The 10,825-nt window shown below is 64.5% G+C and overlaps 2 protein-coding genes across 3 annotated transcripts; both read left to right on the top strand.

Annotated features, from left to right (window-relative positions):
* Positions 1 to 6: 6 nt before the first annotated feature.
* LOC118157400 (182 kDa tankyrase-1-binding protein-like) lies at positions 7 to 3,696 on the top strand. Of its 2 annotated transcripts, none has more exons than XM_035311709.1 (7): positions 7 to 760; positions 1,404 to 1,737; positions 1,902 to 2,034; positions 2,126 to 2,265; positions 2,454 to 2,620; positions 3,108 to 3,182; positions 3,341 to 3,696. In XM_035311709.1, the coding sequence occupies exons 1-6, from the start codon at positions 15 to 17 to the stop codon at positions 3,166 to 3,168; spliced, it is 1,581 nt and encodes a 526-aa protein (XP_035167600.1). In that variant the 5' UTR covers positions 7 to 14; the 3' UTR covers positions 3,169 to 3,182; positions 3,341 to 3,696. The 2 variants fall into 2 exon arrangements, with proteins under 2 accessions (XP_035167600.1, XP_035167599.1); XM_035311708.1 differs by having other exon boundaries at positions 1,401 to 1,737.
* Positions 3,697 to 6,824: 3,128 nt separating this feature from the next.
* LOC118157402 (apelin receptor-like) lies at positions 6,825 to 8,239 on the top strand. Its single transcript, XM_035311710.1, has one exon. The coding sequence runs from the start codon at positions 6,947 to 6,949 to the stop codon at positions 8,057 to 8,059; it is 1,113 nt and encodes a 370-aa protein (XP_035167601.1). The 5' UTR covers positions 6,825 to 6,946; the 3' UTR covers positions 8,060 to 8,239.
* The last annotated feature ends 2,586 nt before the right edge of the window (positions 8,240 to 10,825 follow it).

The following is a 10,825-nucleotide window of genomic DNA, read 5'->3' as shown; positions in this document are numbered from 1 at the left end:
ACAGCACCGGGGACATGGGGAGCCAGGACAGGGAGTTCGGCCCCAGCAGGCCAGTCTGGGCCAGCGAGTACGGCTCCGTGGCTACCAGAAAGGAGGAGTTCGGTCCTGGCCGGCTGAGCTGGGCTGGCGAACACGGCATGGCCCAGACGGAAGCGGGCACTGCTTTCGGGGTCAGAACAGAAGACTTGCCCGGCTCCTGTGGCCCCGCTCACCCTTCCAAGGAGTCGGGCTGGGGCAGCAGCGACCAGCAGGAGAGTGGCGCCGTCGGCCCCGGGGGCTGGATCGAAGAGCTGCGCCTCGGGGGAGCTGAGCACCGTAACCAGTTCGGCGTCATTGGGATGGACCAGGCGCCCGAGGCCTCCGGCACCGCAGCGCCAGCAGGAGGCCCCATGTCCTGGAGCGGTGAAATGAGCTCTGGGGACCTGCAGGAGCCCGGGGAGTCCCCGGGAGGCTGGCACGGCGATCTCCCCTTCGGCCCCTCGGCTCCTACCGCTAGTACCGGCGAGGGTGGACCGGGTCAGATGGCCTGGGACGAGGATGGGGCAGCCCCGGGCAGCTCGGCCCAGCCCCGGGAGGATGAGGAGGAGGAAGCAGGCTGGAGGCAGCACCAGGAGGCAGGCGGCTGGAGCGCGGAGCTGCGCGAGGCTGAGGCCAGGCGCCAGGAGTGGGCCAGTGCCTTCGACGCCCGCTGTGCGGCCCGCAGCCGGGATTTCGGTGCCAGGGAGCTGAGCCCAGGAGACCATGGTGCTTCGGCAGACGGGTAAGGAGGGTGCTGGCGGTGGGGGCTGTGGCCCCAGGGACGGATCCTCCGAGGATCTGGCAGAGTTAGCTCCATGCCCTTGTTTTGCCAAGGTGAGGGAACCTCACAGCCTCATCTCAGCCAGGCTGAAGGCGCTGGGTATTTCCCAGATGATAAATTCCCACAAGCTGCCTGACTGTAAGGATGCCGGGAAGAGGGAGGCAAAATCCCCTCTGGGCTGAGGAGAAGTGGGGAGCCCCCAGCTGCACGGGGAGCCCTGCAGTTTGCTGCTGCCGTCCCCTTCCTGGCCCAGGAGGATTTACAGGGATCGCTGTCTTCCCCAGATCCCGGGCTGCCCCTCTCCACCACATCCCTGGGGTTGTTTTGCCAGGCAGGAGGGCTGTGAGCGGCCTTGATCCTCCTCCTCCTGCCCCTCGGTCACCTCCCACCTTTGCCTGGGACTGTGAGAGCGCCGGGGGGCCTGACCCCTTTCTCTGCACCCCTGTCCCCATAAAACCCGGTGGGCAGAGGTGACCTGAGTCCCCCGTGAGTCGGGGACCCTGCTTGCCTTCCTCAGCCCCCTGGCTCCCCGCCAGCCTTGGGAGGGCTTTCCCTCAGCTGCAGTTGGGGGAACTGTGGGCTCTCCCCTCATCTCCCCCAGCAGGACCCCCATGGACATCCGCCTCTCGGACCCCAGCCCACCCTTGGGTGCTGATGCTGAGCCCACTGCCGCGGGGCCGAGCCCCCAGCCGCAACCCCCAGCCTCAGAGCCCCCCCGGGACAAGGATGGGGACGAGCCCAGCCCCGCAGAGGACGGGGACGTGGCTGCAGCCCCCCAGCTGCCGGAGGCTGCCGGCAGGACGCCACCAGAAGCAGAGAGCCAGGAGGAAGCCCCCTGGGACCACCTGGATGGGAAGAGGCCACAGAGCTGCGAGGAAAAAAACCCTCAGCCCGAGGGACCCGCGGAGCTCTCTGGGCAGGAATTCACCTTTCTGGAGGTGAGCGGGGAGGGGGAAGCTTCTGCCCCTGCCCTTGTTGCAGCCCCGGTCCAGACAGATCCTGCTGTGGGTGTCCGTGAAGCGCTGTGGGATGGGTGGGTGGGCTGGGGGGGGCTGGGACTCCCCCATGCTGGGCGCTGACCTTCCCCCCGTGGGTTCTGCAGGACACGGAGGTCCTGGACAGCACCGTGTACCGGAGCAAAGCCAGCCTGGGCCGCAAGCGGAGGCACCGGGCACCCGCTCTCCGGCCCGGGGCCACCTCCGAAGGGGACAGCTGGATCTTCCAGGACTCCACAGGTGAGATCCCTCGGGGTGGCGACAGCAGGGCAGGGACGCTGGGGTGGCACGGCCTTGGCAGAGGCACCTCACGGCGATGCTGTCCCCGCAGAGCCCCGTCCAGCCCGCGCAGCGGTGTCCTCCGACGAGGAGGCAGCAGAAGAGCCCAAGAGCCGGCGGGTGCGAGCGTCCCCGTCGGGCAAAGGCGTCAAGGTGCCGCTCTTCCCCGGCCTCAACACGTCCGCCCTCAAGGTAAGGGCCCAGCAGGACCCCAGGGACGTGTCCCAGCCACGGGGAGGGGACACCATTCCTCCACTGAGGCAGGTCGTGGGTGTTGGGGCGGCCAAAGGCAGGCAGCGTGGGGAGGGAATAAGTAGGGTGCGACGGGAGGACGTGGGGGCGGCGGGGAGCACCCCTCTGACTGCACCTCTCACACCCAGGCCAAGCTGAGGGGCCGAAACCGCTCTGCCGAGGAGGGGGCGCTGCCAGCAGACAGCAAGGCAGCCCCCCCGAAGGACCCCCACGTGCAGCGCTCCAAGTCCTGCAAGATCCCCGGCCTGGGTGGGAAGCCCCTGGCGCTGCCCCCCAAGCCGGACAAGTCCTCAGGGTGAGTGCCGGGGGCCGTGGGGTGGTCCTGGTGGGGAGAGGGGCGTGAAAGCCCCCCGTGGGCGTGTTGGGGACCTGTGGGGTGCGGGCTGGATGTGCCAAGGTGCCTGTGGGGCTGTGCTGGAGTCCCACGGCCCGAGGAACCCAGTGCCCCGGGCTGGTGTTTGTGGTGCTGGCAGCCGGCCTTGGGGCTGGAGCGGGGAGCGGGGAGGGAGGCTTGCTGGGACCGGCATTCCCAAGGCCCCGTTGCCTGGGAGAGTTGAGCTGCTCCACCCTAAACAGTGCTTGGGACGAAGCCCTTAAAGCCACAGCTTGAAGGCTGCCTCCGCAGCCAGCTGCAGCCGGCTCCCTTCCTGCCCGACCCCGCTGGGGAGTGGGAACGCTCCGGGGGTTCCCGCTGGCCGGGTCCCCCCAGGGCTTTGGGAGAAGCCCCCAGGGCTTTGGGTGTGTTTTGGGGGGATTTGTGTGATGCATCTCCATCCTCCCAGGTCAGACGGCTCCCCGCCCCACTGGCTGCAAGCGCTGAAGCTGAAAAAGAAGAAATCGTGAGCTGATCTGACGGGGTGAGTACCGGCACAGGGGAGACGCCGCGGGGTGACACCGCGGGGACAGCTGGGACAAGGGCCAGAGGGGACATCCCTCCAGCTCTGGGTCACCCCGGGGGCTGGGGCTGCCTGCCTGGCTCCTGATGGTGTCTCCCCCCTCCCCGTGTCTCTTTCAGGCTCGCTCTCCTGCCAGCGTGGCCCCGGGAGGCTTACGGCCAGCTCCCCCAGGACCAGGTGGCCCCCTCCCCGTGGCAGGACACACACACACACATCTATGCACTTTGTATGATGCTCGCAGGGTCCCCTCCCCAGTCACTTCCCGCCCCCCTCCGAGGCCCGAGGGACTCCCCCAGGGTCTCTCTTTCCTCTGCCCACCCCCTCAGCCCCCACGTCTCCTGGGGGCTGGGGGCAGCGGTAGAAATCCACAAGCCCCCTCCCTCCCGCTCCCCCTCCCACCACCCTCCAGACCAAGAGCAGCAGGTCATTATTTTGGTGCCACTTTTCAGGACAATAAAACTTCGTTGGTTGGTTCGGGGGGAGTCCTTCCTTCTTCTGCAAGCTCCCCGGGCCTCAGGGCTGTGCCCCGGGAGGGGCTGTCCCTGTCCCCATGGTGCGGGGACAGCCACCAGGAGGAGCTCTCCGCCCTCGCATGCCTGCGGCCGGCGCGGGGAGCCCACCCTTGTGCCCCCGCTGCCTCCTGGTTCCTCTCTGCCTGCCTCCTCCGTCCCTGGCGTGGCAGGGGGCTGGTACTGGTGGTAGGGTCGCCCTGGGGGGAGTGGGGACGGGGGTCCTGGCCCCAAACCTTCCTGGGAAACTGAGCAGCCCAGCCTCCAGCCGTGACTGCAGCCGTAATCCAAGCTGAGCTGCCCGTGCCTGTGTTCGGGCTGGGATTTCTTTCCCTGTGCAATCCCAGGAAAGACCAGGGGAGCTTGTGAGTCTCCCCGGGCAGCTTCTGCAGAATGCAATCCCTGGCCCCCTCCGAGAGCTGGCTGTGCCCTGGGCCCTGTCCCCTCCCCGCGATGAGGAACCCCAGGCTGTTTTTTCCCGGCAGAGCCTAGCGGAAAGAGGGAGAGACAGATGGAGAGATGGAGCCAAGGAGTTGTTGCTTCCCTGGTAGGATATGAGTAACTCCAGGCGACTTCAGAGGAAGTCACCAAATCCCACGCCGAGGTAAAGTCCAGCTCTGCTCTTCCTGGCATGCAGAGTTTGGGTACGTGGGGGGCTCAGCCCCACGGCACCGCCGAGTGCCCCCCTGCTGCGGGGCCGGGCTGTGACCGCCCCACCAGCCCCTGGGGAGCTGCACAGGACACTGCCAGCCCCGGCTCTGGGGCTCTCTGCCACGCACCTGAGAGGTTTTTGTGCAGGCTGGGACAAACATCGCACGGGGACAGCGCCCCAGTCTGAGCCAGAGGGAGGTTTTTGGGTACGGGATGGATATTAATGGCCCTAACCCACAGCACACCATGGGAAAGCTTTGAGCCATTAGCTGAGCTGAGGTCTCCCCGGTGCCGCTGACCCCTCGGCTTTATCAGAGGCGTGGGGCCAGCAGATGCTTCGGCTCCTGAAGCTGCAGAGGAATCTCAGCTGCTTATCTCTGATTGCGTCCAGTTGTCGCTGCCCCCTCCCCGCGCTGCTGCAGGGGTGTGGGATTTGCTCCAGCACTTCACCTCTGGCTACCAAGCCTTGTGAATTATTGCCCGGGGACTAAGAGCGAGGTTACCTGCAGCTGCTGGTGAGGTCGGAGATGGGGCTGCAGGCGTCTGAGCCCAGTCCAGCACCCAGCAGGAGAAAACCACCCCTCGCACAGCACCTCTGCGCTGGGCTCAGCTCCTCCTGCTTCCCCTTGCCCCCGGGGCCCCCTCTCCACATTCCTTCTGTCCCCTGGCGGGACATAGCAGCGGGGGCACTGCTCTGCTCAGCCCCCCCCCCCCCAGCTGCTTTTTGGCCAGGCATTACCTTCGCCAGGCTGCAAAGGGTTACCTGTTCTCCTGCGCTACCCACAGAAGACAAAAATAGTGGGGATTGTTATTAATAGTGATCTTCATTACCCGGGCTGGAACATCTCCCTTTGTAGCAGGTTCTGGCAATACCAAGGGTCTAATTAGCATTTTTTTTATTTCCCTGTTTTATTCAATTCATTAGCTGTCTTAAGTAACGGCTTCATCAGTCTTTGGGTTTTGTGTGGTTCTGTCTCCTCTCCTTTTTTTCTTTTTTTATAAAAAACTTAAAATATGAAGCTAGCAGCCCTCACACCTAGGCACTGAATTTTAACAGCTTTTTCTCTAATTCTCCCACCAAGTGCTGACCTTCGCAGCTCCCCCTTAGCAGCTCCTTACAGGGTTAACGTTTGGCTTTCAGAGTTGACCCTGTCCCAGGTAATCAGAATATTTTATTATTCATTACCCCCCTGTCAAGCCTGATTAAGCCCCCCATTTGTTCTCACGGGGCTGAGAGCTGGTTCAGATTTGGGGCTTCTCCTCCCACAGCCTTATTTCGGAGACCCCTTAGGGCTGCCCTGTATTTCAGCAGCCAAATTACCTCGCCACCCGCTCCTTTTTTGTTGTTTTAACACTGGTTTGAGGGGCTGGCCGTGCTGACGGGGGGGTGGTGGTGTCACCCCTGTGCCTGGCTTGGTCTCCGTGCTGCTGCTGTCCCCAGCGTGCCTTTGCTTCTCTCTGAATCTCGCCGACTGGTCATTTATAGGTTTTTAATGGCAGAAGGCACCTCCTGTATCCGTGCTGCGAGCAGCCGAGCCCCGTGCTTGTCTCAGCCTCTGCAGAGGCTTATCAGGCTGCGTTTTGCTTGTCAAGGGCTCTGCCCCAAGCTGCAGCTGCGAGAGCTGCGCCTGGGTGGGACAGTGTCCTGCACCTCAGTCCTGCTCCTTCCAACGTCTCTTGGTTTGGAGGTGATTTTTCATCTCTGGCTGATCTAAAGGCAGTGCTGCTTTCTGCTCCTTCACCTTACAAAAAAAGTCAGCGCAGGATCGGCACACGGGGAGGTCCCTGGGGGCTCTGCTTTACGGCGTGCCGGTGCGGAAATGTTCCTTCACTAACCCAAGTGGCCACTTCCCCCCTTCCAGATTTTGGGTAAATGCCTCAATGGCTCGCACAGTGCTCAAAAGAGGGCCCTGGCAGTTTGGGACCCCTCTGCGCCACAGCTTTGCAAAAGGGCAAAACCTCAGATGCAAAATGTAAAACCCCAAGTGCCAAACGCCCGCTGTGAGGTCCCAAATGCAAAGCCCCAAGTGCAAAGCCTCAGCTGCAAAATGCTGAAATCCCACGTGCGACGCCCCAGATGCCAAAGGCCACCTCTGGACTGTGAAATCCAATTCCCACATCCCTGGGGGGTGGCAGAACGGTGCCTGGCCGTGCCCCCCCGCCCCTGCTGCCCCCAAGGAGCCGCTTCCCCGTGCCCTGGCGCCCAGCCTGGGCGCTGGGGTGGCCGCGAGTCCCTGCGGCGGGGGGCAGCGGGGTTATCTCCCGGGCTGACGCTTTGACACTTGGGTGAGAGCCTGGTAAAACCCCTCGGAGGGGGCCGGGGCAGCCAGATGGGAGGTGTGTGTGTGTGGGGGGAGAGCTGTGAAATTTCCCACGGGGGTTCCCCATCCTGTCCCATCCCACCGAGGAGGAGGAGGAGGAGGAGGAGGAGGAGGAGGGCGGAGGCGGGTAGGAAGGGGAGGTAACGCGGTGGGATTCGTCAGGCTGGGCTCAGAGGGCCGGAGGAGGTCGGTGCTGAGCCCAGGGCGCTGGGGATGAGCTGAGCTGAGCCCAGCGGCCGGCGGCATGGAGGAGGTGGCAGACAGCTATGCCTACGGGGACAACGAGACGGAGTGCGAGTACGAGGAGTGGGGCCCCTCGCTGGCCCTGCTGCCCGCCATCTACCTGCTGGTCTTCCTGCTGGGCACGGCGGGCAACGGGCTGGTCCTTTGGACCATCTTCAAGGGCGGCCGCGAGCGGCGGCGCTCTGCCGACACCTTCATCGCCAACCTGGCCGCCGCCGACCTCACCTTCGTGGCCACCCTGCCGCTGTGGGCCGCCTACGCCTGGCTGGGCTACCACTGGCCCTTCGGCACGGCCGCCTGCAAGGTGAGCAGCTACCTGGTCTTCGTCAACATGTACGCCAGCGTCTTCTGCCTGACGGGGCTGAGCTTCGACCGCTACCTTGCCATCGTGCGGCCCCTGGCCACGGCCAAACTGCGCTCGCGGGTGAGCGGGCTGGTGGCCACGGTGGCCCTGTGGGTGCTGGCGGCCCTGCTGGCCCTGCCGGCCCTGGTGCTGCGGCGGGCGGCCGCGCTGGGGGGGGACGCCAAGGTGACCTGCTATATGGACTACGGGGGCCTGGCCGCGCCGGGCACCGAGGGCGCCTGGGAGGTGGGGCTGGGGCTGTCCTCCACCGCCCTGGGCTTCGTGGCCCCCTTCGCCGTCATGCTGACCTGCTACTTCTTCATCGCCCGCACCGTGGCCAGCCACTTCCGTCGGGAGCGGGCCGAGGGGCCCCGCAAGCGCAAGCGGCTGCTGACCATCATCGCTGTGCTGGTGGCCGCTTTCGGGGGCTGCTGGCTGCCCTTCCACCTGGTGAAGACCCTCTACGTCCTGATGGACCTGGAGGTGCTGCCCTGGTCCTGCGGCCTCCACGCCTTCCTCAACAACCTCCACCCCTACTGCACCGGCATCGCCTACATCAACAGCTGCCTCAACCCCTTCCTCTACGCCTTCTTCGACCCTCGCTTCCGACGGGCCTGCGCCGCCCTCCTCTGCTGCCGCCCCCCCGGCCCTGGGGCCGAGCGCTCGGGCAGCTTCTCCTCGGGGCACAGCCACCCCCCCGGGGGCAAGGGGGGGCCGCCTGGGGGGGGCAAGCTGGACCCCGCCACCCAGGAGACGCTCTTCCGTGCCTGAGCCTTCCCCTTCCGACCCCAGCACCCCCCCTGAGCTGGTCTCCTCGGGGAGCGGCCCCTGCGTCTTTTTGGGGGACCCCCCCTCCTCTTTTCTCCGAGCCCCCGGGCCTGGGTTGCTTTGGGGGGCCCCCTCCCCGCTTGGGGGGTTCGTTTGGGGGGGGGGGGGGCTGAGGCATGGGCTGGTGGGTGGGTTCGGGCAGGGGCACCGGCTGCGAGATTCGTGACAAATAAATGAATTTTGGTTAAAAAAAAATAGAGCGGAGTATGCGATTCCCTCTGGGGTGATGGAGAGGGTGTGTGGGGGGCTGCATGGACTGGGGGGGGGGTTGTGTTGCTGTGTGTGCGCATGCATGTGCACGCGGCGTGTCCCCACACACTTGGGGAAGTGCAAAAATTTCCACCCCTAAGCGCCGCTTTGCCGCATCGCAGCGTGGCGAGACCAGAGTGAAAACCAGAAAAAAGAACCTCCCACCCCCCAAAAATCCTCCGTGCATGGGGTGGGAGCTCAGCCCGCCCCGGTGGGAGGCTCTGATTGCATCAGGCAGCTGTCCCGCTCTCCCAAATCCCCGTTTGAGTTTTTTTATCCTCCTTATCTGAGGCCAGATACACCCTGAGTGGTTGTCCCCTGGGGCTGCGGATGCCATTGAGCAGCCGGGGGCCACTGCCCCGGCCTGGCCGCTGCCCGCACCCCAGGCCAGCACCAGCGGCACCCCCGTGGCGTGGGCGAGGGCCCAGCTCGGGTCTGGACGGCGTTTTGGGGACCCCTTCCCCTTCCCCGTCCTCCCGTGGCGCCAGCAGGACAATGGCCTGCCATGGCCAGGGATTTTGATGACCCACCAAAACACTCCTCTCCCGTTTCCATCTCCAGCCGCAGCCGCTTCCTGAGGCTTCACTCTAAATAAATCTTCCCCCTATTTGCTATTTACATCCTTCATTTACTCGCGATTAACTATCCTGTCTCCTTGGCCTTTGTTCCCACTTGGAAAGGATGCGGGATCATGACTTGGTTCCCGTTGTTCCGCGGGGGGGAGGAGGGCTGGGCCCACCTTGCCGCCTGCCTCGTCCTCGTTTGGGGACCCAGCTGAGCCCCGCTCATCACCCCTCGGGGACGGCCCTTTGTCTGGAGGCAGTAAACAGGGGAGGTGGCCGGGGAGGCCTTGCTTTGGATAACAGCAAAGGGGGTGCCGCCGCGGAGCTGAGCTCTTTGCACCCTGGCTGGGGCTCTTTTGGGGTTTCCCCGTGGTTTCTGGCTTGGGCTAAGAGACAGGGGTTTGGGGGCTGGAAATGCTGCATCTGAGACCACGGCCCGAAGGGAAATTTGGGGTGCGCGTAGTCAAGGTGCCTTGTTGGAAAACACAAGGAGAAGAGATCCTGGCTCCTGCTTATCCACCCACCCCTCCTCCTCACCCCCCTCCCCGTCCTCCCGGCCACCACCCCTAAATAAGCTGGCCCTGAAGGGGGGCAGAGGGAGCCCTGTTTTGGTGTTTTTTTAGGAGCCCGGGCATGGGCAGCTTCCTCCCAGGCACGGCGGCCAGGCGCGGAAATAGACGCGGGGCGCCTTGCCAGCGGCGACGGGAGCTGCGGACTTTCTATCCGGCTGTTGGAGATTTCCCTTTTCCCTCGGAGGAGGGAAATGCTGGGCCGAGGCGTCTCTGGGGGGAAATGCAGGGACACTTCAGAAAAACAAGGCCGGAGAAGGGGGGAAGGGGCAGCGGGTCCGGACCAGCGGTCGGAAGGAGATAAGGAAGGTGTTGCCTTCCTGCGGCAGCGCGGGGGGAAAGGCGGCTGCGGAAAGATGAGGAGGGAAGATAGAGGGGATGGAGGGGGGTGGGGAGCCCTGCCGAATCCCCGCCACGGCCGGGAGCATCCTCGGAAAAAAATCTGGGCACGCTGGGGAGCTGGGGGTGAATTTGGGCGCGGTGGGATCCTTGAGAAGCGACGCCGCGCCTTGCTGTGGGGGCCTGGCTGGCCGCAGGGCTCCGGCCTGGCGAGGGTGGCCCCGGTGGGGACACGGGCACAGCGGGGACGCGGCACTGGAACAAGGTCAGTCTGCACGGGGAGATGGGAGCGATGGAGAGGCCAGCACGGATGGGGACAGGAACCCCAGGAGCCTCCCAGCCCAGGACAGAGGCTCAGCTCCAGCTCCCAGCTCCCAGCTCCCAGCTCCCAGCTCCCGGCTCCGCATCCCTCCAGAGGTGCAAACACAATTTCACGGCGTGCCGAGCCGGGCTGATGTCCCCAGGTGTCCCGTGAGGCCAGCTTGCCTTTGAAGTTACCTCCTTGTTTACACTTTCACGCTTTCCTCCCCAAAGCAAACGGTGGCGCGGAGGGGACCCCACGTCACCCATGGTCCTTGCTGCAGGGGCTCCGGGGCCGTGGCGAGGTGGGGCACAGCCCCAGTTTGTGCTGGAAACACGTAAATTTGTCAAAACTCGGCTTACTCATGGGCAGAGGAGGTTTCGCCAGACCTCGCAGCTCAGAAACAACTGGGAAAATAATTATTGGGTGAGAAACGTCTGCTTTGCTCTGCTCAGCCCCAGGGGAGAGAGCAAGGGGGGAGGTCTCAGTCCTTCGCTGCCCTGTTGTGTCCCCAGCACACGAGTCCCTGGGCTACCCACCCAAAATCTGTCCCCGCCTTGGGCAGCGAGCCCTGGAGAGCCCTCGGCAGCCCTTCACCAGTCTGCGTGTGTTAGGAGGAGAAAGAGCTTCAGGTTCTTGTGGAAAGCTCTGTAGGCCTTGGAAAGGCAGAGCTGAGGCTATAAATAAT

The sequence above is a fragment of the Oxyura jamaicensis genome (genome assembly GCF_011077185.1).
Source record: "Oxyura jamaicensis isolate SHBP4307 breed ruddy duck chromosome 5 unlocalized genomic scaffold, BPBGC_Ojam_1.0 oxy5_random_OJ106508, whole genome shotgun sequence".
NCBI classification, from domain to species: Eukaryota; Metazoa; Chordata; class Aves; order Anseriformes; family Anatidae; genus Oxyura; species Oxyura jamaicensis.
Note: the sequence above shows the minus strand (reverse complement) of the source record. Positions and strands in the feature narration are given on the sequence as shown.

Bases quoted from the DNA above. Each gene is read 5' to 3' on its own strand.
- LOC118157400 (XM_035311708.1), top strand. From the start codon at position 15: ATGGGGAGCCAGGACAGGGAGTTCGGCCCCAGCAGGCCAGTCTGGGCC. The intron at 761-1,400 runs GTAAGGAGGGTG...CATCTCCCCCAG, and splicing joins CATGGTGCTTCGGCAGACGG to CAGGACCCCCATGGACATCC. The intron at 2,035-2,125 runs GTGAGATCCCTC...CTGTCCCCGCAG, and splicing joins GATCTTCCAGGACTCCACAG to AGCCCCGTCCAGCCCGCGCA.
- LOC118157402 (XM_035311710.1), top strand. From the start codon at position 6,947: ATGGAGGAGGTGGCAGACAGCTATGCCTACGGGGACAACGAGACGGAG.